The 27,213-nt window shown below is 40.8% G+C and overlaps 3 protein-coding genes across 3 annotated transcripts; all 3 read right to left on the bottom strand.

Moving 5' to 3' along the window:
• Positions 1 to 3,788: 3,788 nt before the first annotated feature.
• Positions 3,789 to 15,184, bottom strand: LOC125518189 (mediator of RNA polymerase II transcription subunit 15a-like). The gene is made up of 10 exons (XM_048683109.1): positions 14,885 to 15,184; positions 14,161 to 14,272; positions 13,087 to 13,189; positions 9,352 to 10,569; positions 8,457 to 8,527; positions 5,668 to 7,110; positions 4,770 to 5,111; positions 4,398 to 4,583; positions 4,234 to 4,322; positions 3,789 to 4,156 (listed from the first exon to the last, which is right to left on the bottom strand). Exons 1-10 carry the CDS (start codon positions 15,028 to 15,030, stop codon positions 3,958 to 3,960), a joined length of 3,909 nt encoding a protein of 1,302 aa, XP_048539066.1. The 5' UTR covers positions 15,031 to 15,184; the 3' UTR covers positions 3,789 to 3,957.
• Positions 15,185 to 18,169: 2,985 nt separating this feature from the next.
• On the bottom strand, positions 18,170 to 20,949 carry LOC125524943 (coatomer subunit beta'-2-like). Its single transcript, XM_048689971.1, has 7 exons — positions 20,880 to 20,949; positions 20,728 to 20,786; positions 19,533 to 20,330; positions 19,285 to 19,416; positions 19,039 to 19,184; positions 18,770 to 18,841; positions 18,170 to 18,616 (listed from the first exon to the last, which is right to left on the bottom strand). Exons 3-7 carry the CDS (start codon positions 19,869 to 19,871, stop codon positions 18,493 to 18,495), a joined length of 813 nt encoding a protein of 270 aa, XP_048545928.1. The 5' UTR covers positions 19,872 to 20,330; positions 20,728 to 20,786; positions 20,880 to 20,949; the 3' UTR covers positions 18,170 to 18,492.
• Positions 20,950 to 22,616: 1,667 nt separating this feature from the next.
• LOC125525372 (cysteine-rich receptor-like protein kinase 44) lies at positions 22,617 to 26,466 on the bottom strand. Its single transcript, XM_048690370.1, has 4 exons — positions 26,094 to 26,466; positions 25,719 to 25,938; positions 25,501 to 25,627; positions 22,617 to 22,915 (listed from the first exon to the last, which is right to left on the bottom strand). Exons 1-4 carry the CDS (start codon positions 26,377 to 26,379, stop codon positions 22,691 to 22,693), a joined length of 858 nt encoding a protein of 285 aa, XP_048546327.1. The 5' UTR covers positions 26,380 to 26,466; the 3' UTR covers positions 22,617 to 22,690.
• Between the last annotated feature and the right edge of the window lie 747 nt (positions 26,467 to 27,213).

Below are 27,213 nucleotides of genomic sequence, written 5' to 3'. Positions count from 1 at the left end.
GGCCGGGGTCGACCCCTCCGAACCGCATCCCGGCAGCCCCGGCGTCGGGGGTCCCCCTCCATCGACCACCGATGCCACCGGAGCGGGGGAGGGCGCGTCGCAGGAGCATACCACGCCAACGGTCATATTTGTCTCCTTGTGAGCAGTGAAATATGGCTTAAGATTGAATCTGATTATATCATTAACATACCCCTCGATATTCCCTGCTAATCGACCGGTGTAAAATCGTGAAATGGGCACAACAGAGGCGGAACTTGGCAACTATATTGGTCACCAACGATTCTCGACCCTCGACCCTATAGACCGAGGAACTTGGCAACTATATTCCCTGCTAATCGATCGGTGTAAAATCGTGAAATGGGCACAGCTGAGATGTTGATCTAGTGCACGACAGAGCAATAAAGCATAGAAAATGTAGAGGCGATGGGGTCGATGAGCAGGACCGCTACCTTTACTCGGTGCCGCCGGGCCGTCGCGGCCGCGACCGCGCGCCCGCCCGGCAGCGCAACTGCGTGACGGTGGGGTCCCTGAGCTCAGCCCCGGCGCACTGGGCGCCCGATGCATTGCTCCCGCCGGTGGCCAGCCCCGTCATCGCCGGCTTCTGGATTTGGGGAAGAAGATGCGCACCTCGGGTGAAACGAACAGGCGAGAGAGCACGGGGGAGGAATACACTAGCAGTGAGATTGGGCTGACTGAGATAACGACGTGGGCTTGATGGGCGCTCGGCCCGGCTAAAATGGATAACAAACAAGATGGCAACACTTACCCGCCCAGTCCGGCCTTTCGGAAACCACTTAAGTCTAGATTTCTGATAGGTATCCTCGTAGATGGCCTCCAGCGTCAACAAATATGTTCATCCTCTCATACATATCCGATTTGGGGTCCATTTGTAAACCTACGGACAGTACCGGACGGGCCACTCTAGTCCGCCCAAACAGATGGTTGCAGCCTCGAGATATGCTCTACAAGATAAACGTTGATGCATCGGTGGCCGGGAACAGACGAGGAGGGGCTATAGCTGCTATATGCCGTGACCATGAGGGTATTTTCCAGGGGGCTTCATCTCTGGTTATCAGAGGGGTCTATGATCCCCCAACTCTGGAAGTTTTGGCTATCAGGGAGGCGCTAGCCCTAGCTGATGATTTGAATCTGCAAAGGATACATGTTGCATCTAACTGCAAGGTGGCAGTGGACGACATCAAGAAGAGGAACATGGCGAGCTACGAAGCCATTATAAATGAAATTATCGATCACAGCTGTATGCTTTTGGTTTGTAGCTTTGTCCATGAATTTAGGAGCTCGAATTTCGAGGCTCACGATCTAGCGAAGCGAGGTTTGAATTTGGGGGTGGGCCGCCATGTTTGGTTAGGCCACCCCGGTGATCTTTGTTTTGTACCTGTAAACATTATGACCATTTGAATAAAAGCTTCGCGAGATTGTCTCAAAAAAAACTTAAGTCTAGCTAGGTTCCCGGCTTTCTACTACCAAAAGCCCTAATCCCATGCGAATCTCTCTTTTTTTGAGGGAAAATCCCATGCCAATTTCTTTTTTTATGGAAAATCCCATGCCAATCTTTAACTCTAGCTAGGTTTCTGCTACCGTAAGCCGTTGCGCTTTGCGCTAGTGGCTTCGTTTAGCACCCTGAGCCTTACAATGCAAGGGGCTTAGCGAATGTGCTTAGAAAAATGAACATGGGTCCTCTTAAAAAAATGAACTTGTTTTTTTAACCATCAATGTTTTTGTCAGAGGGTACATGCTTAACTAAGTATACAGTGTATAGAAATAAGCATCGCTGTTTAAGAAAAAATTGGTTTGTTTTGCTAAGCGCCTTTGCATTGTACAAGGCATAATCACTCTGGGGTGTGGTCTGGTCTCGCCATCGCTCCTTCTTTATTTGTGTTTTTCCTCGGCATGTTTGATTGGTGGAAAATAGTGGTAGGTAGTGAGAATTTAAGGGTTACGAAATTCCCATTCCTTTTCCCAAATGTAGCCAAACACGTTGTTGAGGTTTGAGGTCAACTGGTATTAAGAAGCGTCCGTATGTAACATATGAAGGTGTGCCTCCATTTCTTTGAGTTCAAACACCAACTTCTACCTGCCACGCAACCTCAGCAGCTCTACTCGTATTTACCACAGGTTCCTTTCAGGGTACCAAAATGTAGGTGAAATCTTACCCAGCTCAATTTGATGGCTCTCTTTGTTGGTTAATTTGTTGAAAGGAGCTATTGAACCCCCCCCCCCCCTACTAATGCTATCACTCATCTTCATCTTGGCAGCACTTATCAAAATCTCATGAGACATTAAGAAGTAAAACAACGAACAAAAAGATCAACAAACATGTCAGGAGAGAAAGGGATGGAAAAAAGGGCGGCAAAGAGTGTGGGGGTGGGGGGGGGGGGCGGGGGGAGAAAAGAGAAGAGAAGAAAGGAAAGAAAAGGAAAGACAATAAAAGAGAATAAAAAAAGCAGAGGAAATAAAAGAGAGAAAACTAAAATAAAATGAAATACAATTTGTGGAGTGTTGTCTGTCGGCAAAGCATAAACATCAACAAAAAGAAGAAATAAAAAATGTTTTGTCGAGTGCCTCTCCTCCATCAACCATGGCTAACAGGGATACGTGTCCTGATTTCTTGAGCGGCAGTCGATGTTTTTCTGGCCTGCACTTTGTCGGGTGTCCTAGTTTTGCCGAGTATTTTTTTCGCCCTCTATTTAGCAGGTGCTTTGACGAGTGGCCAACCAAAAAAACTCGGCAAAGACCTAGACGAGTGACCAACCAAAAAATACTCGGCAAAGAGCTAGACACTCGTTAACTCCATCGATTACTCATCATTTGTGGGTCACCGTCTCACACATTGGTGTGTTGCGTGAAGGGTACTAACTCCGACAGTTATGATGAACCAACTTGTAGTTGGATGGTTATGAGAACAGTGGTATTCTCAACTCATCAGGATTTAAATCCTGATGCTCGCATAGACTTTGTCAATGTCAAGATGATATGCGTGTATAAGAACATCTTGATGGTTAGAAGGTGCTCATAAAGATAAAGTATATGTGTGTGTGTTCATAAGGATAAGTATATACGCATATATCTGAACAGCTGCATCTATATTGTGTTCTTAAAAAAAATCATAGAAATAAATGTATACACGTATATCTGAACACCTGCGTCTGTACTGCCCGCGTTCTCGGAGAGAAAAAACTCCAACGGTTACGGTAGTAGCTAGTTGCAAGCTGAGTTGCCGCTATGTCACATACGTACCAAAAGGCAGTGTCTTCTAAAAAAAAGCTGAGCCGTTTTATTCTTTCTTAGCGAAAATAATATATTTTTCCTTAAAATATACTTCCTCCGCCTTAAAATAAGTGTCTCTAGTGCTAGTACAAAGTTGAGTACTTCTGTTAACAAAGATAATTTTTAAAAAAATTGGGTTGTGCGTGTCCACATGATAATGATTTTTTTTGTTTGTCACTACACTTTACATTCTGGTGGAAAAGAAATACCCATCCGTTCCTTTATAAGGTGTTTTTGTTTTTTCTCGAATGCATGTTTGACAAGTATTTAGAAAAATATATCAATAACCATAATACAAAATTTATATCATTTGATTCATCATGAAAAATACTTTCATATTTTATCTATTAGGTATTATAGCTGTTGTTATTTTATTTTATAATCTTGTTCAAACTTTTAAATGATTGACTTGCACAAAAATCAATGCAACTTATATTCTAGAACAGAGGGAGTACATTCTTCGAATTCCGACAATGTGAAACAAAATAAGCATCAGCCTATAAGAACATCTAACCAAAGTTTCATTCATACAACATTTATTTATTTTGATTAGGTCATCATTTTTTTATTTTGGTGAAAGTTGCCGTCTGAGCATGTTCATGCCTCTAGCCGGGACATATATAATTTATACATAATTCAAGGACAAACCATAATAGACGGATCAAGCACCTACACTACACAGGTCTCCCAGCGACCATAACTCGAACTGAAGCTTCCTCCACCACTCTTCTGGGCATACTCCGCAATGGCTCCGCGCGCGCAAGCATCCCACGTCCTTGCGATTTCTCGCAGTGACATGGGCTCCTCTAGGCCCCGCAGCAATACGCCAAATTTTGACTTCGCTTTGCTAGACAGGTCGTCCGAGTTTCTGATGCACAACATAGTTAGTTCAATCTTCACCTAAACAACTTTGGCAAATAATGAGTGAGCAGAGTGGCTACAGACCTTTGTTCGTCCAGAAACTTGTCGAGGAGCACCGGGGAGCATTTAGGGTAGCCAGCAGGGACAAGCAACCTCAGCGGCATAATCGGACTCTGCCACATTTCAACAAGAGGAAATGAGCAGATGTCCACAACATCGAGTATGCGTGCTTTCTTTCAAAAACTTACCGTCTGTGCAGACGCCAACATGGACTTCAAGCTCGGACTAACAGCCACAGCAGTATATGTGCATTTGATGACTGTCCCTTCAGATGTGGCAGCGGGTGACTCATCATCATCCTCGCATACACGGAGCGTCGTATCTATGAGCCCTTGGTTTATCTCCTCGATCTCCTCCAAGAGAGCATGATTTACCTGCACAAAGATGAATCAAATGCCAGTGTAAATGCAAGGCAGCCAACAATTAACAACATCTGAGTCAAAGGAACTATTACATTCCCTTCTATGGAAAGGGTAAATAAATAAATAACCACTACTTGAAGTATAACCACTGGTTCGAATAATCTTCTCTTCATTTCTCAACAGATAATCTTAACATACCTCAATTTTTCGCCGCTTGGCACGCGAGGTTGCGGTTGACTGTAGATCAGGGGTATCTACACTAAATGTTTGCTTGAAGCTATCGTCGACACTTCCAGCTGATGACACGTTAAGAGGCATGGCACTTATATCACGCTTCATTTTCTTCGATGCACCACTTCCATCATTTGCTATGAAATTCCTGGCTTGTAACCGGCACTTTGTCATAGCAACTAAATCTTCACCAACAGCAGTTCTCGAACCATTACCGGGTGCTGACCCAGCAATCCTGTCCATCATGCTGACAACAGATCGAATGTCGCTAACTGCAGCATTAAGAGACTCGCGCTGTGTTGTTCGCAACTGCATGTGACATGACATTGAATATAAAATAGGCAACAAATAATAATTAGAATAGTATGAACTAATTTACAGCATTAAACTGAATCATGCAAATGGCTTCTTATGTACTACTACAACAGCAGGACAGGCTGCCGGACAACAAATCTGGATTCTCTAGTAATGAAACCAGTTCAATTCTTGCTACACATGCTTTCAAATATTAGGATAGCAAGAATGGACATGGATAGGCAGCATTGCTATCATCTGAAATACTAATTGACCGAAGTGAAGTGTATTTTTCATGTTACACATGCTTTAGAATCTTCAGATGGTGAGGACGAAAATGATTATGCACCATTCTTATCATATGAACTAATTGATGTGGACCAGAAAAGAGCATGATATATCTAACTCCTATAATCAAATTCCAATTCTTGGCCATCATTTTTTTAAGTCAGTATGCTTCAGAATAGTTTGGCTAAATTTGAAAATAGTCAAGTTCTACAATACATTCAGAACAAAACTGATTAAGAACAAAAAATTACAGACAGTAAACATAAAATGGCAAGACACTTACTGCTTTCAGTAAGCGGTCCATAGGCCTTTCTGCTGCATTTGATTTGGTTGGAACTTGAGTTGGCATGTTAGCCTGATTTCCATCCACACTTGTAAATTCTGCTAGTAAGGGTGATGCTGATATTCCTGGTGTATTCACAGCAATCGATTGTGTCTGGGGCGCTAGGGAGGTTTGCTGATGTCCAGTCTGCCCAGTATTAGTAAGTGATGATATATTGGAGTGTTGTTTGTCTGAATCCACTGGTATAGGAGAGGGGGCAACAGATGGGGATGGCGATGGAACATATGGTGAGTTAGCTGAATTCAATGGTGTCCCAGTCTTGACTTGAGATGGCAACAGGTTGTGCTGATCAACCTGAGGAGAATGGTGTGAAATTTGTGGAGATGATTGTTGGAGGTTTTGTGGTGACGAAATTGGGAAAGCACCACCCTGTTTCAACTGCGGATGATAGTAGTTACTGCGTTGGCCCAAGTGCTGTTGATAAATTCCAGGTTTCACTGCAGTTCCTTGTCTAGCCTTTGACTCATTAACATCATTTCCAGCATGAAGCTGTGGAACCTGCATCTGTACTTGCTGCTGTTTCTGTGACTGTTGCTGTATTGGGAACTGTTGTTGAAGCATTTGTTGCTTTTGCTGGTACTGCTGAAACATCTGACGCTTCATTTGCTGGCTCTGCATCATATGATGATCCTGCTGTTGCTGCTTCAGCTGCTGTAATGAACTTGCATTTGCTTGCATGGAGTTACCATTAGGTTGCATCGTGCTCATTGAGTTATGAGATAGCATGCCACTACTTGTCTGCGGTTGTGTATTCATTGTTCCCTGCATCAGCCCAGTGTTTCCCTGTTGTAATGCGCCACTCACCGAACCATGCTGCAAAGAATTCAAATTGCCTCCTTGAGCAGCCTCCATATTAGAGACAGCCTGATGCTGTATGTTTGCACCATTTTGCTGTGTGGGGGCACTGAAGTTTGTTGTTGGAGGCACAGGGACATGCTGCATACCAGCTACACCAGAGGACTGTAATCCAGTGCTCATACTTGACAAACTTGCTTGAGGATTAGTATGACTATCATGCTGCTGCAAATTCTGGGAAGTCTGTTGCTGCTGTAAAATGCTGGAATTAGGAGCTTGTCCTGCAGGTGGCTGGAACTGTTGCTGTATTTGTGGCTGCACTGGCTTCCTTCTTTGTGAACTTAAGATACTGATAATCTGTTTCTCGTATTGAGGAACTTTGTCCCTCATAGCAGGTTGGATAGTACTTTTGCTAATTTGCAGCAGTTGTAATATACGGTCCAACATATTTTTAAAGTTCTTCATTCTATCATACTGCTCAGATGGCTTTTGAGGTGGCATAATGCTGTCAACATGTTGTAGCTTCATAGATATCTTATTGGACAAATCACTGAGTTCTGCAAAGTATTGGTCCTTCAAGCTCTTAATCTGTCGATAACGAAGACCACATACATATAAACTTGGTGCAGAAGCTATATAGAGATGATAAAAGAAAAGCTAATAGACCATGGTTTGTCAATAAGCCAGCAAATATGGCACTGGCAAGATATTTCAAGTAGCTTTTCAAAGCATACAAATCTAAAACAAAATAAGAAACTATGATGCCCATTAAATAAGATCATTTAATAAAGATTGCTAACTGCCTTGAGGCTTTGCTATATCTAGATACTCTGTATGGTTGTATGCTCCATACTCCACATTGATACAGAATACGGAATACGGTATATATATATACATATAATATATGCTCCCTTCGTCCGAAAATAAGTGTCACTTACTAAATTTGTACTAAATCAGTGACACTTATTTTGGGACGGAGGGAATATCTTATAAGAAGAATGCCAGAATGTAGTGCATCTACACACTAGACTATTGTGCTGTATGAATTCTGGTTCCAGTTCAAGAAGAAGAATTTGTTGGAACACAGACCAAAAGAAAAGGAGATGGGCAACATTAAGAACAAAAGTAAAAGGCCCCAACATACAACGGCATGTTGTTTCATCTTCTAACAATCTAGATCAGGGAAATCTCCCCCTAGAGTTCATGTCTTTTTGTGGCTCTTTGCTAATAATAAAATTATGACAAAGGACAATCTCTTGAAAGGGGGGATTGACAAGAACCCTGATTGCTTATTCTGTTCTGAACCTGAGAGTGTGCATCACCTCTTCTTTAGGTGTGTAGGGGCAAAACAGACCTGGCAAGTACGATTGATAATCTCTGTTGGCAAAACTTTCTCTCTCCGGTGCTCCGGGTAATAGGGCAGCTTTACCTTCGCCACCAAGGAGCGCCAAGTCGCCTGCTGCTGGACTGCCACACTGGGAGCTGAAGGCCATGGCTATCAGCCCTGTGACGCCTCTGGAGCTGACAACTTCGCCAAATCAATCGCCGCTGAAGAGGTCGAAGATTGAGCTCACACCTTTGGCTTGCATTGCCGCAACAACCTCTTCTCTGTAATTGTTGTGTGGCTCCACCGCCTAAATTAACGCCTTCTCCTAGTTACTTTCTAGCCTTCTGAACTTTGAGATGATCCTCCACCCCTAGCTGCTTTTAGCCTTGCCTTTTTGTTTTATTTTGTGCCCTCACTTTTAAACAGCAAAGACTTTGTTACAATCTGGTTTCTTTTGATAATGGAACCGGGGAGGCCTTTGTAGCTCCCTGATGCTCTAAAAAAGATCAGCAATCTCAAGCTTTGTTCTAGGGGCCTCTCTCTATGAATTTTAGGATGTTCCAAAAAGGGAATTGCTAAAAAGGATTATATCAGTATCATGTCTTACCATTTGATAGATCTCCTCTTGCCAATCACCTGCACCTGCAAGGCCTGTTTGAGTGGTAGAGTCCGCAGATGCTGCATAAAAAGCAAGGTTGTCAAGGAGTACCAGGATACAATGAACAAGCCAACAAATAACAAGCTACAAACACATTATAGGATGGAATGCAGGGGCAATTGGGATACTTTTGAACCAAATCGAACAATCACAGAAGATCCATATGGTCAGCTTTAGTCATCATGAATATTGCACAGTAGCATTTCCAGAAAATTTCAACAAATAAGAAAACCGAATGCGTTGAACAAAAGTCACAGAAGATCAACATGGTCAGTTTAGTCAACATGATGATTACAGTGTACTAGATCACTAAACATCGCAATATATAGAGCTTGGTTGGCTTGATGCCAAAAGTAAGGGAAAAAGAGAGATATTGTATCTTATCTGGATACAGTTCTTATCAGGTAAGACAAGATAATTATTCTTTTTCTGTCACAGAATATATTAAATGGAAGCTCCATTAGATACACCACTAAGATATAGGTAATGCATATGATACAACACAAGATACAATGCACTGGAGTGCCCTTATGGTTCAGTAAGAGTTAGGATACAAGAATCCAGGTTGTAGTCTAATAAAGACATTGTATTATGGTCCAAAATGTAACTGTTGGCAAGAAAAGTATGGGCATGGAGGGTCTTGATGGGCAACACGCATTTTCCCCTGAACTTCTCTACATGTGTAAGGCAAAAATAACGAGTCCAGATCGATTAGCTAGTTTAGACTGCAGAAGGAAAGTAAGGTCACAATAGAAAGATAAACATAAGAATACGGAGAAAAAGAAGAGGGAGAACAATAAGAGCATACGATGGATCTACAATGAAAGTATATGTGAAAACTTACTACTAGAGGAAACTTCTTGAAGGCCCCTCTGTGCCTGAATAAATTGCTTTTGTTGATCCATGTTATTTTGTTGCAAGAGCATGCCTCCTGAAGTTTGAAGTCTTTGCTGCATGGAGGATTGCTGCTGCATCCCTAATTGCTGTTGTAGTTGATTAGGCTGGGACTGGAACTGCGACATAAGATGTTGTTGTGATTGCTGAAGTTGGTTGTTTTGGGACTGAGGTTGCATCAAACCCATTGGTGACTGCTGAGCATGCTGTTGTTGCTGTGTTTGCTGAGCTTTCATTTGCAGCATATGCATCCGCTGCTGCTGTTGATTTTGTTGCTGCTGCTGTAAACTTGACATGTTTGCCTGAGAGCCCAATTGTTGTGGCTGATGCAAAGGCATAGACTGCTGGTTCAACATCTGCTGCTGTGTTTGCTGCATGTTCAAAAGATTATTTGACTGAGCTGGTAGCCTCTGTTGCTGCTGCATCTCCACAGCACCATTCTGTTGACCAATTAGCTGATTTCGCTCTAAATTTGGTTGTTGTCCCATCAACTGTTGCTGCTGCTGCTGCTGCTGCTGTAAAGGAATATTGGGCTGCTGACGCTGCAGAGAAGGCTGTTGATGCATGGACGGCTGTGCTTGTTGTTGCTGCCTCCCAACAGATTGCTGAGGTTGCTGGAGTAATGATGGAACAGATTGTTGTACGGAATTCAATTGATTTTGTTGAATACCACTCTGAGTAACTGACTGCCTGGACATTGGCTGTGTCTGTGGAACGGTAGACTGCACAGGGTGAAGGCCAGATGACATCTGCATCATGGATTGCTGTGTAGATTGCATCTGTGTTGGCTGCAACAAAGATTGCTGCTGCTGAATATGCGGTTGCATGAGTGAATTCTGCTGCAATTTCTGCTTCATCAGCATTTGCTGCTGCTGATAAATTAATTGCTGTGATTGTTGCTGTTGCTGCCTTCCTGCCATTTGCCTCTGTGCAGCATAAATATCTTGTGAAGTACCTTGCGCCAAGCCATTATTCATTGTGTTCTGTGGCATGACAGACACATTCTGCATCGTTGATGTTTGGTTGACACCTGGCAAGTTCTGTCCAATATTAGTGAGTGAAGAAGCCTGTACAGATGTAGTATTTGGTTGCCGGGCCTGTTGCTGAGACATCAAGGGAATTGCTGATGGCTGTGCTTGATTACTGCCTTCTGAAGGAAGTCCAGGGGCTGTTTCAGAAAAGGTACCATACGTTATGAAAATATCTTGTGAACAAATACTTCTTGTGGAACAGTAACAGGCACACAAAGCGCTGAAAGCAGCATCTTACATATAAAATTAAGACATTTTGCGTTCTCCACTAGAAAAAAATACATGTACTAAAGCAATTAAAGGGCAGGCAACGTGATTTGCTTTAGACTAGAGAACATGCAAATAAGTGTTGGCATATCTTTTCATTAAGACGACAGTCAACATAAGTACAGCTGAGAGCTGACCAACTGATTTAGCAGCTAACAGTTAGTTCTTTTAGGCAAGCTGAGAAGAAGACCGCATCTGAGTAGTTGCAGAAGTTTTACTTGCCAACCCATTCATTTTACCCCTTGGTCCTATCACATGTGGTATTCTGCTTACTCAGAAGGTAGATGCTAGACTTACGGCATCACTATATACCTCAGCAACTTAACTATAAAAGGTTATCCTTGAAATAAAAAAGGAAAAATTATAACATATATTTTTGTAAAACCTTAATTATTTTGAAAATTCAGAAGGATTCAATAGTCAAATGATGACATGTTGCTAAGTTGTTTAATAGCCAGTCCAGATAAACTTTTTTGAGTTCCCTAAAAAATATATACACGTCTTTTCAAATATTCAGCCTGAAAAAATGTTTCCCTGAATTTCCTTTGAACCCATTATATGATTATTATTTTATCCTAATGTTCTCAAATTTTATATTTTCTTTCTTAAATTGCTGCTTTGGTGTGTAAGATGATGCCACGTCAGCATCTCCAACAGCTCCCCTTTCCCATCCCCATTCTATATATCAAGGGAGTTGGGCCAAAAATACTGCTCCAACATCCCCGATCCCAATACCCTCCCCAATAGTGGGCGCAATAAACTGCTCCGTTCCCCGCCCGAGCAGCCCCCCCCCCCCTGCACCCTCAGCCGGCGGCGACACCCAGGGCAGGAGCACCGCTAAGCTCGTGTCCCGTCCCTGCCGGCATCATGGGAGAGAATGGAGGCGCCATGCCGGGCAGCAGCGAACAAGCCGAGGGCGACAATGGCCATGCCACCGCCAGCCTCCTTCACTGCGACCCCACCGGCGTTCTTCATCGCACCACCACCGGCGAAGACATCGATATGGACGATGCCCACGAGGTGTTTGACTACACGCCCGAAATGTATATTTTTTATTTTTCATTCTTTTGTTTTTGCTATATTAATAAAATTCAATGCAAAGTTTGAAAATTTGAATGATGGTGTCGATGCAATGCTCATTAGTTTCATGTTTGCGTATATGTAGTGAGCAATCATATCTCAACATGATGAACGAGTCTGTCGGCATAGATGGCATTTTATTGTCCACTCAGCTTGAGGCTGATGATGCTCCCGTTGGGGATGCCCCAACAAAACTCCTAGCTTGTCGGCGACCACTAATGCCAAACAAGAGGCCATCAGGGAGTGGGGGGGGGGGGGGGGGGGGGGGGGGGGTTGGTAGTTCACAGTTAAAAACAACCAAGTTTCAAAGTTCAAGGTTGAAAAGTGAACTTTTGCAATAGCTCAACTTAAAAAGTGAACCTTTTCAATGCTACTGCTAACACATGCATCGTTGTTAAAACCGACCAGAGCGCTAGTCTGACCAGAATAAACCCGAACCAAGCCTGTTCCAATCTAGTTCACAGTGAAGGCTGTTTAGCCGATCAACCTGCTGTTTGGAAAACCAGGTTGAAGAACCCAAACTGACGCTGGACCACGGGTCAATAAAATATTCTGTGTGTGCAAAGACTCGGACTGTCTTCAAGGTAGCAAGGTGGACTACCCGAGTTGAATAACTAACTGAACTGTTTGTTTGTTATCTTCATACTTAACATTGTTTCTACCATATACTAAAAAAACATACAATAATATTATACTCCCTCCGTTCCTCTTTTCTTTGCGCATAACTCCCAGCCCAAATACCAAGGAGCCATTTGGATAGAATATTTTGGACTACTTTGCCCTTAAGCTGGTGTGATCTGCATGAGATACGGGGAAGCAGGCGTGATTAATGAGCATGCAGCGATTGGTTCGTTCCTCCCTCTGCTTCGTTCTACTCATTCCACCCCACACGCGTCCAATCTCCTCTCTGCATGCATGCAGAGGAGTAATTGCTAGGAAACGAAGGAGGAGGGTAGATTAGGAAAGTAGTGCTTGTTTTGGCTGAGGCGCAGACTAAATAGGAAAAAACCACAAAAAGTTATACGCAGACTATTTAGGATCGGAGGGAGTATCTGAACCAACAGATTGAACCGCCGAACCGGTGGTCTGACCACTGAACTGAGGCACTTACCGTGTCGCTCTGGGTTCAATAAATACGCACACACAACACAAGCTAGATGTGAAATTCTCATACATTATGCCGGAGAGGGGAGGGTGATGTAATGCAATAAAGCACATAATCTCAGCACTTGATGGAATAAAATATTGACATTCAAGCAAAGATGATAAATTGTGCAACACTCAGTTTATTGTATATGACACCTTACTGGAGTTATTTTGATTTGGAATCACTTGAGCATTTCCAGCAGCCTGTTGTGTCTTCGTCTCCATAGAGAGCATTTTCAGAGAAATCTTCCGCAAATAATCAGACTGAGTAATACAAAAGAAAATGGTGTGAAGTTCTATACCAAATTAGTAATAGTGGCTTGCAATCAACAGTTCTGATGCAAGCAGTTTAGCATGGTAGAGAAGGTGTCTCTGCTCTTAACAATTGAATTCAATAAATGCTATCTAAGCAGCAAAACACAGCACCTCGAATAAGTGATATGAACAGTAAATCCAAATCAAAATAGTGACACTGTACCCCAACTTTATCAAATAAACAAATATTCACCATAACTGAGTTAGGCAATATGATGAAGAGTTGTAGATTGCTCCAAGGTTTGCAACAAATAAGCCAGACGAACAGAAATTCAAAATGGAAATGGTGGTATGATACACCCCAACCAAACAAATACAATTGAATTTTTTTACCAGACTGGAGTATATGCAACTCAGATAAAGCCCGTTCAAATGGAGGGAAGGAGGAAGCAAGGTCTTGTTTTATTTTTAGTCCGAGAAAAATGATTGTATACCACTGTGAATCCCATGGTCTTGGGTAGTACTATCCTTCCAACATAAGATACTTTTATTTCATCTATAACAAATTCAGATGCATGGACACATGGCATAGAAACATGAATTGGAAGAGTAAGTAACTGCAGACGCTTAAGGTACAAGCGTACGAGATTCACCATGTGATCGATGATAACCAAGATTAGGATTAGTGTTTTGGTCTATCATTTATGTAACATACATTAAAAATATAGTAGCTTGTTAACTTACATTATGTATGTACACTAAATGTGAAAAATAACTGGGATGTGCTGCAAATAGTTTGAGTCCCGGCAGCACATAATTTTTTTGTTTGTTCTCAAGCATGAGAAAAATCAGGATGTATTCACAATTGGAGGCAGTTCTACTGTATTATTATACCATAAACTCTGTTTCTAGAAGAAAACCCCATAACTAATATTTGTGTGCTCTGCTCAGAGAAGCAGTGAAGATAGGTTAAAAAAAACCTGATTGGTTGCTGCAGTATAGATCTTCTCTTCGAATCGCACGGCGATCTTTTGAAGTTCATTCACTCCGTCTGGCGCAGACGCTGGCAGATGCTTCTTCAGAGTTTCCGTTCTGCACGCATCACGCAGAATTTGAATAAATTCAGGGGACGCATTGCTTCTCAGCAGTTGTGCGCAATAAAACATGCCGCATCTGAGATGTAAAGTGGAACGAGAGCAGGCAGCGCAGCCAATACAGACAACCAATCATCAATCATAATATGCAAAATTTCCTTGCGGAAGCATTCGAGGAACCCTAGTTCAGGAACAAAACTAACAAAATGGTTTACCCTAGCTACGTACGCGGTGAAACAAAGGTTATGATATTCTGTGGCATGGCAAATTCGCACGTCTTGGCCAACAAACTCGTGTCAAAATGGTCAGATATAATTCTGGTCTGGTTAATAAAGTAAATTGGGTGGATGGATTCGAAGCGGGTGCCCTACAGGCTGATTAGTGAATTCGACTACCGGGGAATTTCGACTAATCAAGAACAGACGCACAAACTGGGCGCTCTGTGCGTAGATCGAGGGCGAATAGGTTGCCGCCGCTAGCTAGATCGAGGCTCTATCAGATCGACCGACGACAAAATTGACCCGAAAAGGGGGACGAAGGATCGAATCATAGGATTAGAGGAGGGGAAAGCGAACCCAATCGGATCAGATCGATCGGGGGCCCTGCTTACATCTTGTTGACGATCCTGGCGCGGGCGTCGGGCTGGAGCCCGGCGCGCCAGTCGCCCCCGGCGGGGGGCGGCGGCGCGTTCGGGTCAACGCCCCCGCCCCCGGCGGCGGGATCCGACCCCTGGGTGGGGCGCCAGTTGGCGTCCATGGCCCGGATCGGCGGGTGGCGTGCGCTGCTGGGTAGGGCTCGGGGGGATGGAGGTGGGGTGTGGAGGTGGAGGTGGAGGCGGTGCCACCGCCTGGGGTTTGTATATAGTACAGTGCGGACCGGACGACGGCGACGAGGTGGTCAAGCCTGGCCGCCGCGGTCTCCGATAATAATAACCCACCGACCTGATTAATAAATAACCGGAAATACGACCCCGATAGCGCGTTTCTCAGTTTCGGTTCCGGAGCAGGCCGAGCCGCGTTGAGTAGTGGTCGGGTGTTTCCTGCTACGTTCGCGCGAGCTGCTGCGCCCGTTCATTTTTTATTTATATATATTTACTAATTGGAGCCATCATCCTTTTTCTAAGAAAAAAATATTAATACCGTCAATCTTTTTAATACGGTTTTCTATAACTCCCGAATGTGCCGCGTTTAGACATCTGGTCCCGAACGTGTCAGATTAATTGCACAAATCGTAAAGCACTAGGCAGAGACATTGTCATCAGAGAACCCGCTCGCTGAAAATTCGCTCGTCCCAAACACAACCTTGTCCACGCCCACTCTCTCCATTCCCCATCCTGCCTTCTCCCATCCGCTCCACGCCCCCAGCTCCCCACCGCCGTCCCCAGCTCGCCGGCGCCGTCATATCATATCCTCGCCGCCACAATACAGTAATAAAAAGGACAAAAAATAAATAGTTATAAATAAAAGTAATAAAACTACAATAATATAAATTAAAAAACTACAGTACAACACAATATAAAAATGATCACCACCTACCAAAAAATAGAAAGGACAAAAAATTGAAGTCTCAAAATATAATATAATAATGTTCACATTGACAAAATGATATTATTAAACACGTTCTAGTCAATTAAGAATAAATAGTTATACATAAAAGTAATTCCAAAAGGTAAAATTAAACTATAGTATAATATAATATAGAAATGATCACCACCTACCCACAAATAAAAAGGACAAAAAATTGAAGCCTCATAATATAATATAGTAATGTTCACATTGACAAAATAATGTTATTAAACACATTCTAATCAATTAAGAATAAATAGTTATAAATAAAAGTAATTCCAAAAAATAAAATAAAACTATGATATAATATAGAAATGATCACCACCTACCAACAAATAAAAGGGACAAAGAATTGAAGTCTCAAAGTATAATATAATAATGTTCATATTGACAAAATAATATTATTAAACACATTCTAATCAATTAAGAATAAATGGTTATAAATAAAAGTAATTCCAAAAAATAAAATAAAACTATGATATAATATAAAAATGATCACCACCTACCAACAAATAAAAGGGACAAAGAATTGAAGTCTCAAAATATAATATAATAATGTTCATATTGACAAAATAATATTATTAAACACATTCTAATCAATTAAGAATAAATGGTTATAAATAAAAGTAATTCCAAAAAATAAAATAAAACTATGATATAATATAAAAATGATCACCACCTACCAACAAATAAAAGGGACAAAGAATTGAAGTCTCAAAATATAATATAATAATGTTCATATTGACAAAATAATATTATTAAACACATTCTAATCAATTAAGAATAAATGGTTATAAATAAAAGTAATTCCAAAAAATAAAATAAAACTATGATATAATATAAAAATGATCACCACCTACCAACAAATAAAAGGGACAAAGAATTGAAGTCTCAAAATATAATATAATAATGTTCATATTGACAAAATAATATTATTAAACACATTCTAATCAATTAAGAATAAATGGTTATAAATAAAAGTAATTCCAAAAAATAAAATAAAACTATGATATAATATAAAAATGATCACCACCTACCAACAAATAAAAGGGACAAAGAATTGAAGTCTCAAAATATAATATAATAATGTTCATATTGACAAAATAATATTATTAAACACATTCTAATCAATTAAGAATAAATGGTTATAAATAAAAGTAATTCCAAAAAATAAAATAAAACTATGATATATATAAAACTTTTCCTAAAAACTTGTTCATAATACTTCAAGCCATAAATGTTTTGCTCTTTAGAAACCATCAAGATCTCTTCTGAGCAAATCTGCTGCTCATCAAAATCTAACAATTAATCGGGATTCAGATTCCCGTGAAGATCCTGACAGATTCGGAGGCTAAGGACAAGGTCATCCTCCACCGGGTAGGACCATGGAGACATAAAACCCAGGGAACATGGAGGCCCAAGCCCATATATTCTACAAACCAAGACAAGGCAACAACATGGGGGTTTGATGACTCGACATGGGCACCCGCAGGAGGATTACTTCACTCGGCACGCAAGGACATTCTTCACTTGGAGTAACAGGAGCCCAACAGCCCGAAGCATTAATAGAGACGTCCACTCAGCATTGAGGCCTGGTGTTATATACCACCAATAGCAATTAGACAACTCATAGTGGGGAATAACTTAGACTAGTAACATGTATATGTTACCTGTGTATGTTACTACCTCTATAGTGGGAAGTAATATATATGTGGTGTCATGCAACACTTCATTTATTAGCTTGTAGACTAATCTTGTCTTGATATGTGTGATGTTACTCATAGTGTGAGTAACTAGTTATGTTACTCAAATCATCTCTCTCCTCATTAAATCATTGACATATAAGCAATTTTGCTGAGTTGGACTTTATGTTACTCTTAAAGTTACTCCCAGTATAGATAGTCTTAGAACGTCCATTATCTTTGGTAGTTGACACGAATTATTTCTCTTTATCTCACATGTAACGTAAATAGCAGCAGCCCAGGGGGTATAGCGAACTCTCTATATAGTCTACCCCTGGTGTCCAGATACGGGTTCAGAAACCTTTGTATTCACAAATCCATACGCAAGAAACATCTCTACGTGAGAACATGACTAGGGCTTTTACCTCCACCGAAGAGGGGTCTGAACCTGTATAATCCTTGTGTCACCTACTTGTGTTCGAGAAATCAAGCCTCGTCCTACTATCCTCTTACTGTTAATAGCTAGATGGTTTGGATTGACTCGTAAATTCTCTTTTTTCTGGTTAACTCGTAAATTCTCTTTTTCTGATTAACCCATAAATTACCTTTAATCTATAGTATAATACATAGATGGATCGGATCCCCAACCATTAGATTGTTACTTTATAGAGTATCTCTTCATTCAGAAGTCATCACCTGGACCATTTTCAAGCAAATGTATATGCCCCTGCACTCTCGAGCAAAAATAACTAATCTTCATGAAATCATCAACTTCTACACACAATCTAGATAATGCCCACCTCTGTGAGAGAGTTGGCTGGTTGTTGAGCTCCGAACGACACTTTTCATCTCCAAAAAGCAATCGTTCAAATTCCAGATCTAGGAATTCATGATGTTGGACACGGTGGTCAACTACGTAGACGTGCCATATGTATCACTTCGAGAAAAATGAGTTATACTCCAAAGTGGTACTAGCTTTGGATTTCCAAATTTGTCGCTGATAAGGAATTCTCATTGCTGCCTGTGCTACCACCTTGTTCCTCTTCATCACGAATTTCCATCAACGACACTCCAGTTTTGTGTGCAACTACAAGCCTGCAGATAGATAAACGAACACATGCTTTTACTAATCTATAATCATAGGAAACGAAAAGGATGTAATCATGTAAATGACCACACCATCTATATAGCTAAGCATGCTACGAAGGGGAAGTAAGAAAACTAATAAGAACTAGAAATATTGATTACCTTCCTGATCCCACCAAACATGCGAGACCCACAACCCATCCACTGTCATGAAAGTTATGTATTCTCTTGAGCCTGGAAAATATGAAGCACTCAGTAATTTACCATTATAGAGGCTAACCGGCATGTGCGTGTGCACGCGCGTGCGTGCAATGTCATGTAGAGGTGCCATGTTCTCAAGGTGTGTGTGTGTGTGTGTGTGTGTGTGTTCGCGTGCGTGCGTGTGTGTGTGTGTGTGTGTGTGTGTGATAAGGACATACTCTAGTGGTTACCTGAAATCATTTGAGCTCCACGCGTGAACATCACCATCCTTTGTACCTGTAATTAGAACTGGAAGATTGGGATGGGAAACGACCTGAAAAACTGCAGACTCATGTTCAAGTGTATGAACGCACTCCTTCTTGTCCATGTCCCATATCTGATTTGAAAAAGAAGAAAGAAAAAAGAAACAAGGCACAGATATATTAGAAATGTTAGATGCATGTTGTATTAATGTACTTCCCAACATGATAGCCGACCTTGGCAGTCGCATCCCAAGAGCCACTAATCAAATACTGCTGACCATCACGCGTGAAGAAATCCAGGAAGTTCACTACATGCCTATGCCCAAACAGAGTATACTTGGATTTGGGAGAATCAAGACTCCAAACCTGAACACCAACCATAAGAGCTTCCAGTCAAGGTATAGTAGAAAATGAAACATACTCCGCCTTCATCATTGAATCAAAGATTGCTTAGCAAAGTAATAAGAGAGAGAAAGCAAAACCTTTATTGTAGCATCATGCGAAGCACTTGCAAAACTGTTGGTGTCCTCCGGGTTAAATTTTAGGGCCATGATAGCAGCCGAGTGCTCTTCAAATGTCTGTATGCAATTACGGTCCCAAAGCTTTATTTCGGTAGCACATCCTGACAGCACATACGGCTGGGTTGGATGAACGGCTAATGTACACCAAACATCTGCACGACCCAGAGCTCTGAAACTCGTGACTTTTTGCATTTCCTTTTCGTAGTTGTACACATGGACGACACAGTCAGATGACACTGCCACAAACCACCCCTTTCGTGCAATGAACTTCACATCCGTAACTGCAGTGAGAACGATCATCTTATTAGCATATCAGTGTACATATGGTGGAAGAAACTTATGTCGACAAACAAGTCAGAGAGCTTGCCAGGTTCTGCTGAGACCTTAGTCAAACCGGCCACTTTCTGCCAGTAAACACAACTGACTAAATTGTTAGTCCAATGTAAGCAAATATGACCTAAATACACACTCAACAACTGCTGAAATACTGCCATGAGAAAACAGTGGGTAAAAACATTTGCCATCTACCATCACCAAACACAGGCTTTTCCTGGTATTTGGCAATCAAAAGAAACTGTATATGCTCTTATGAATAAAATCAAAATTGCTTGGGCTGCGAGCATCTTTTTTGTACAGAGGGCACGAGGTAATAAATTTCTTTCTTTGTCTTAAATAGTAACTACCAAAGCAATACAGTAACTTGCCTGTGTGTCATAGTTCCATGTCTTAACATTCCCAAGTGAGGTACCCACTATAATCCTGTATGATAAGAAGGTATTAAATGCAGGATAATCGCAACTAGTGCATTCACTTGAAAAGGAGGTTTAGGCCTCCTTTGGTTCATAGGAATATTGTAGGAATTGCAAAGGATAGAAACTTTGTAGGAAAAATTCCTTTGGAGCCCTTTGGTTTGTAGGAATGGATTCCTATTCTTATGTAGGATAGGAATCAATCCTTCACGTTTCAAAAAAAAAACATTGACCAAGACTCAATGGAAAAATTCCTATCCTATGCATCAAATGACATCTCTTTATCTATAGGATTTGAGATGCATGTCATCTCACTTCCTATGATTTTTCTATTCCTATACTATTCCTATCATATGAACCGAAGGAGGCCTTAATATTCAAATGCCCATATTATTCTATGCACTTACAACGGCTCTTTCTGATGTGCATCTATGCAATAGATTTTCCCAGCTGTATCATCTATGATCTGACCAAGCAAAATTCATGTGAACATTTGAGAAACCACCCCCAAGATGGAGGATCTGGGAAGAGAGGAAAATGAAAATCCCAAAACCAATACCTGTATTAAAGGTGGCATTGTCTGCTGTGTTGTTAGTGCATCAAAGAAGAAAAACAAAATGAAGCATCAGTACAATTCACTAAAGCATCAGTAAAAGAAAATCAAAATATAAGTCACAAGACCACAAAATGTATATTGTAAACTATATTTTCTGTTCGTGATTTTACATAATAAAAAGTATTTTTTTTACAATCGATATATATTTTCTTACATTCTCGTTTGACTACCGACATCAGGAAAAATTACGAGAAGTAAAAATATGGTTCAGTGATGTAAAAATAGAGGGGGTGAACAATAACTATTCTTCACCCTGGTGATGAATAGTCTGACCCTACAAATATAAGGGGACTACTGTGATTATATGGACGTATCAAAATAACTAAAAAAAAGAATTTGATCTAGAAGTATATTAATTTGGCATTCCAACTACAATCAAAGATCATTTGCACCGACCACTAATTAGATAGACAAAGTTGTGTAAGTTAATATTCTTAGAATGACGCACCTCATTGGCATCAAAAACCACATCCAAATGCACCTCATCAACCATGGTGTCCGCCTCTTTAATGAGCTTGTTTGTAGTTATATCCTCAATTGCAAGGCCATCAATCATCACTTTGGTCCACACAGTAGATTCATTGGCACGATCTGTGAGGGCATTGCCCTGCGGTTGCAATGTTATTCCAACATTACACTTTGGATCGTGGCGTGATAATGCCTTTCTGTGGGTGGGTGCAGTATGCAGGGGTCTTACACCACTGGTAACCAATACTAGTTCACATATCCTAACTGAACAAAAAAAATCACTCGAAATATCGGACCCCGAAAGCTATAGTTTCCCTTTCTGAAATTTGTCTTCATTACTTTTCTGATATTGTTTGCTTTTACTTGCACCATTATTCATTACACACAGGTTTCATTTGTATCGGCTGATAATTAACTAGACAAAGCATTGCAAAAAGTTTTATTTCTTAGATTAGCGATCCTAGTGGTTGTATCAGGTGTTGATGCGCGCGCGCGCGCACACACACACACACAACTGGTGAGACATATCAACAAACAAAATTATGACTTGTGATTGTCAGCAAGAGTTAAATTTATTCCTATTGATTTAATACTTCTTGAAAAAGGAAATAAGTGTAAGCTAATCTAATCTACATATAATAGGACTACTGACTATATTGTGGTATTAAAATAATTGAAGAATCAATTTGATCGAGATGTTTATTAATTCGTCTCTCTAACTACAATGAATGATCATGCGTGCTCAATGCTAACTAAATGCAAAGCTTTGCAAGTTAGTATTCTTAGACAACTCACCTCACTGATTTTGTCACTTGCTTCTTGTGGCTCACTTACATCAAAAACCACATCTAAATTCACCTCATCAACCACATTCACTGTCTCTTTGATGAACATGCTTTTAGTAATATCCTCAAATGCAATACCATCATTCACTTTGGTGCTCCACACAACAAACTCATTGGCACGCTGCATATCTATCGGCACATTGCCTTGCGCCTGCAGTGTTATTTCAATGTTACACTTGGAACGTGGTGGCATAATGTCTTTCTGCGGTTGTGTGTTGTATGACTTGGGGCTCATATTTTGGACATTGAAGGCAATGTAAGAGTCCGTCTCATTGGTTAGCTGAATCTCGCAGGACATCTGTTTGTTAAGGGCAAAAGGAAAATGTAGTTTGAGTGGCTCAATTCCAAGCATATCATCCTCCTCTAGGCAAGAGCTTATCTGCAAGAAAAGTGCAGGACATATATGTATTCAGTATGATAAAGATACATGGCCAGGGACATTCAAGAGTTTACCTCCCCAAATGTATATTCGTTGGCATTGTTGATTTCCTCATTTACAACTTCCATGTGGCTGATATCATTTATTATATCCCATATAAAGGGCCGCTTGGATGGTTCACGTTCTTGGCAGAGTAACCCAATTTCGATGCATTTTGCTACTTGTTGGTAGACCAATGGTGTTTCCTTTCCAGATTTTTTCCATCTGTGTCTCCATCTCCTAAGTACCTGTCATCCCACAAAATATGGCTTAAATAGAATAAATCAAAGAGTTTAAAAAAATAACCTCAAAAGTGATGGGACATGATGACTCGTACCACAAAACCCTTGTATGCGTCTCTCTCCTCTACACATAGTTAGATGCAGGTGCTAGATGCCTAGGATCGATGCAAAAAGTCTATCATCAAGCACGTAAGCTCCTAATATCTTTTCCCAAATGAGCATCCCATGTGTTCTTTTTGCTTCAAGAGAGATGAAAAAGGCTTGATACATAAAAAAATCATAGAGATAAATGTGGATGACCATAGATGGATTTTCTCGTTGCATGCACGTAGTGAAGGTGTGGGTACTGATTCGTCCTTCTGGGAATTGTTGATTTTATATATAACCTACTTTTGTGTTTAATCTAAACTATGTTTTTAATCTTATGCAAACTATTTTGATTATAGGAATTACGTGAATATATCTGGTGCAAATATGGTTGTATATATGTAGCCTTTTGATGCAGGTGCAAATATGGTTGAATATATCTCGTTGTATATATGTACTTGAACAATCTTTTGATAGTAGGCTAAAATTGGCTTTATGCAAAATAAAATTTAGAGCTTTCCATTTTAGCCATATCCTTGCATATAGATGATAGGTCTCACTTGGGTGTCACTTGTCGGTACACTCAATATACTGACCTGCATGACTGCAACTTATCATGTCAAAGATTTTATATGACGAGTAACGGATGCGACGTAGGGTTACGATGTCCATACTCAACTTTGTCAGCGGCGCTGATGGGACTCCATAGTTTTATTTGTTATTTTTTGCTGTGTGAACTAGCCTGTGGGCTATGAGGTAATAAATACTCTGGATTTACGTTATATTCTTACATGTGATTTTTTTGTGGTATTTTATCAAGTACTGTTTGTGCTAGCTGCTAATTAAGATTCAGTTCAGATAGTAGCATAGTGACCACAGGGATTCAGATACTACCATATCTGGGTCGTTACACATTCTCCCAAAAATACGGCAACCAAGGAAAACACATATTGGACGCTTGGTCATTTTATTTACTTCAAGCCCGCACGCTAGGGCACTCGTTGACTCAAACCCTTAAGAATTCAAGAAGAATAATCTATTACTTGAACTAACACTACTACACCGACATACAAAAAATACTATTAACACTACGAGACTAACATATAAAAACCATAAAGATGCGGGTGACCACCGAGATGGACTTGGGGTGGTGGAGGAGGCGCCGCACAAGGTAGTTGAGGGGGGAATGGCTTCTAGCGCCCATAGTCAGGGCGAATCCCTAGCCAGGACACGCACATGTGTGTAGAGGGGAAAGAGGAAGTTGGAGCCGACATCAAGGTTGATAGTTTATGCCGTGCAATTGAATCACATCTCACCAGAAAAGCCAGAGAGAGGAAGTTGGAGCCCTCTAAGTAGGGGGTACATCAATGAAACGGTTCTTTCGACAAGAGGCCTTAGGCAAAATCTCACTTACAGAACCCCCCCCCCCCCCGCCAGGGGACTACATCCTTGCTCGTGATGAGCCCCCTGTAGGCTAGGAGGCCAAGGCCTTTTTCAGTGTATGTGGACGTTGGAAATGGTCTTCTTGACATGGAAAGCTTGTCATTGCAGGACCAAGTGTCATTGGGCGCCCCATGTCATGCCCATTTACAAGTCAGCAGCAAGATGAAGAATTAACCATGATGCCTTGGTCTATTTCCCGCATCGAAGCTCCGTGTGGTTACATCCATCAATACCCTATTCATGCCCAAAACCCCAAGGTTTACAAAGAGATTGTAAGACGTGGGGTGCGTGAAACTAGGAATAAATACACACGGTGTGAACAAGATCTTTCAGAGATGTCATATGGGTCGTGTCATCATCATTTTGACTGGATAGGATGGAGTTTGCTTCAACCATATGCGAGATTATCACAATAACAAAAAAATTTCTAGGAAAGTGTGCAAGAGGACAACCACAATTGAAGTTATGAAACATCTGTCAAGCTTTAGCGAATCTAGTGTTTTAGCCATCCGTCCACATACATCCTTGCAATCACCCCCAAAAGATACAAGATCTTCAAGGCAGGACGTAGAACTTTTACCCATGTTGGGGGCCTAAACCTATGTAGATCTGTCTTTCGTATCATCATTCTCATCAGTGCATCGCCCACGGGATCTTGTGTCAACCCTAGTCCCTCAATTTTTACTTGACTATGTAGAAACGACTGACCCAAATCATGCACTGATACCGGTGCCACATGGCTTAAATATAAATGTTTCTAGCCATCATATGAAGCTACCATGTGTTGGCACCGATTTAAAACGGTGGAACGAGTGATATGGAACTCAATATGGTGAGCTGCTAAAGGGTTTACATTCCGGTGATGTGCTTGTTTTTGAGTAAGACCATCACGTTGCTTATATTTTCATTCTAAATATGTTCTTATACTAGATAATCCATCCAACACTGTAATATGCAAATTAAGTAGGATTATTAAGAAAATGGTAACCAATATGCAAGGTAGAAAGTTAGGATATTTCTACAAAAAAGATTGTCTGCATGGCGAGATAGAACCCTCTTACAGTGTTGCTATTATTGAGGATCTCCTTTCCTCCCGTCACTAGCTCGATAATTATTTTGCCCAAACTGTACATGTCTGATTTGAATGACATATTTCCTTCAGATATGTACTCTGGAGCACAATATCCTCTGCAAGAAGGTCGGCATTTCAATGTATTACAGCATTAGAAAATGTGAAAGAAGATGCCGAGAAATTATGTTGTTTTGATGCATAGCTTACAGTGATCCGAGACGGTCTTCACTCATGGTTTTTGACTTTTCATCAAGTCTTGATAAACCGAAATCTGTGATTTTCGGCACCATATCATTATCTAGTAGTATATTGCCAGGTTTCAAATCCATATGATATATGTGCTTCTCCGAGTGCAGATGATGCAAACCTTCACAGATTCCTCTAATTATTCCATAGCGTGTATTCCATTCCAGTCCTCTTAATTCATCTACATAATGCAAAAAGTAACAGTGAGCGATAAAAGTTTCCATCATTTGATTTGTGCATGCGCTAAATTGCATTATGAATGTATATATCACATCTTGATCATGGAAAATAAAGATAAGTTAGTAAAGATAAGAGCTTGTTGCAAGAATGACGTACCAGTAACATACTTTTGTAGACTTCCATTGCTGATATACTCAAAACAGAGTAGTCTTTCTCTTACCTCAGCATAAATATGTCGTTTTGATCCTGCAATTTGTATGGCTATCTGATCTGTGCTAGCACAGAAGCCAAGAAAGCGTACGACATTTTTATGTTTAATGTTCAACAGGCTGTCAACTTCTCGATAAAATAAAGTCTCATTGATTGAATGACTGTTCCTTATCCTCTTTACAGCAATGTTCCCATTACGAAGCACTCCCTGTTTAACTTCTCTTGTGAGCATTCAAAAAGTGTTTAGCTGAATTTGAAGATACTGTGCAAGAAAGATAATACAGAAGTTTGGGATGCAGCGACGAAAGCCCCTTTTTTCCCGAGAGAGCACACCTAATGTTACAGTACAATTGCACCACCACACATGCACATATATGCTAGGAAAAAGGTTTGTAGCTCCATGACAACCTTAAGGCGGTTCCATTTTCCGAATTGATGTTGGATACTATGTTCGACCCTAGGAACAGAATTCCGTAATATAAGACACAAAGAATATACCCGGTTGTCTGACTTCAATATATACCAGATACTGCTAGAATCAAGTGGCATCTTGCAGACGAATGTAACATCTATATATGGTATTTACTAGTTGGCAACACCGATTATCTTCTATATCTAAATAGCCCCCACTAACATATTTCTCTCAACATGCAAGCATGCCACATCATCAAGCAACATGCATGGCAAAAGGCCCACCATAATATGCATTCATGCACATGAAAATGTCCACCTCAACATGCAAACATATATTAGATATTTTACAATACATTAATCAAACACAATAAAGCGTATGGATTTGCAATTTTAGTTTACGTAGTATCACTATTCACGTTCCATAGAAAACACATATCATCGAAATGTATTGCAAATATTCCCGCAACAACGTGCGGAGTATCATCTAGTTAACATAGTTTTGCTAACTCGAGGACTGCTCAAGCCAATATAACAATTCCAAGTGCGATCTCTAGATATCATATGCCTAATTTATGGTTAAAAAGCAATTTACCTTATAAACAGTTGCAAATCCACCGTGACCGATTTCTCGATCATCCGAGAAATTTTCTGT

Source organism: Triticum urartu, chromosome 7 (assembly GCF_003073215.2).
Source record: "Triticum urartu cultivar G1812 chromosome 7, Tu2.1, whole genome shotgun sequence".
NCBI lineage: Eukaryota > Viridiplantae > Streptophyta > Magnoliopsida > Poales > Poaceae > Triticum > Triticum urartu.
Note: the sequence above shows the minus strand (reverse complement) of the source record. Positions and strands in the feature narration are given on the sequence as shown.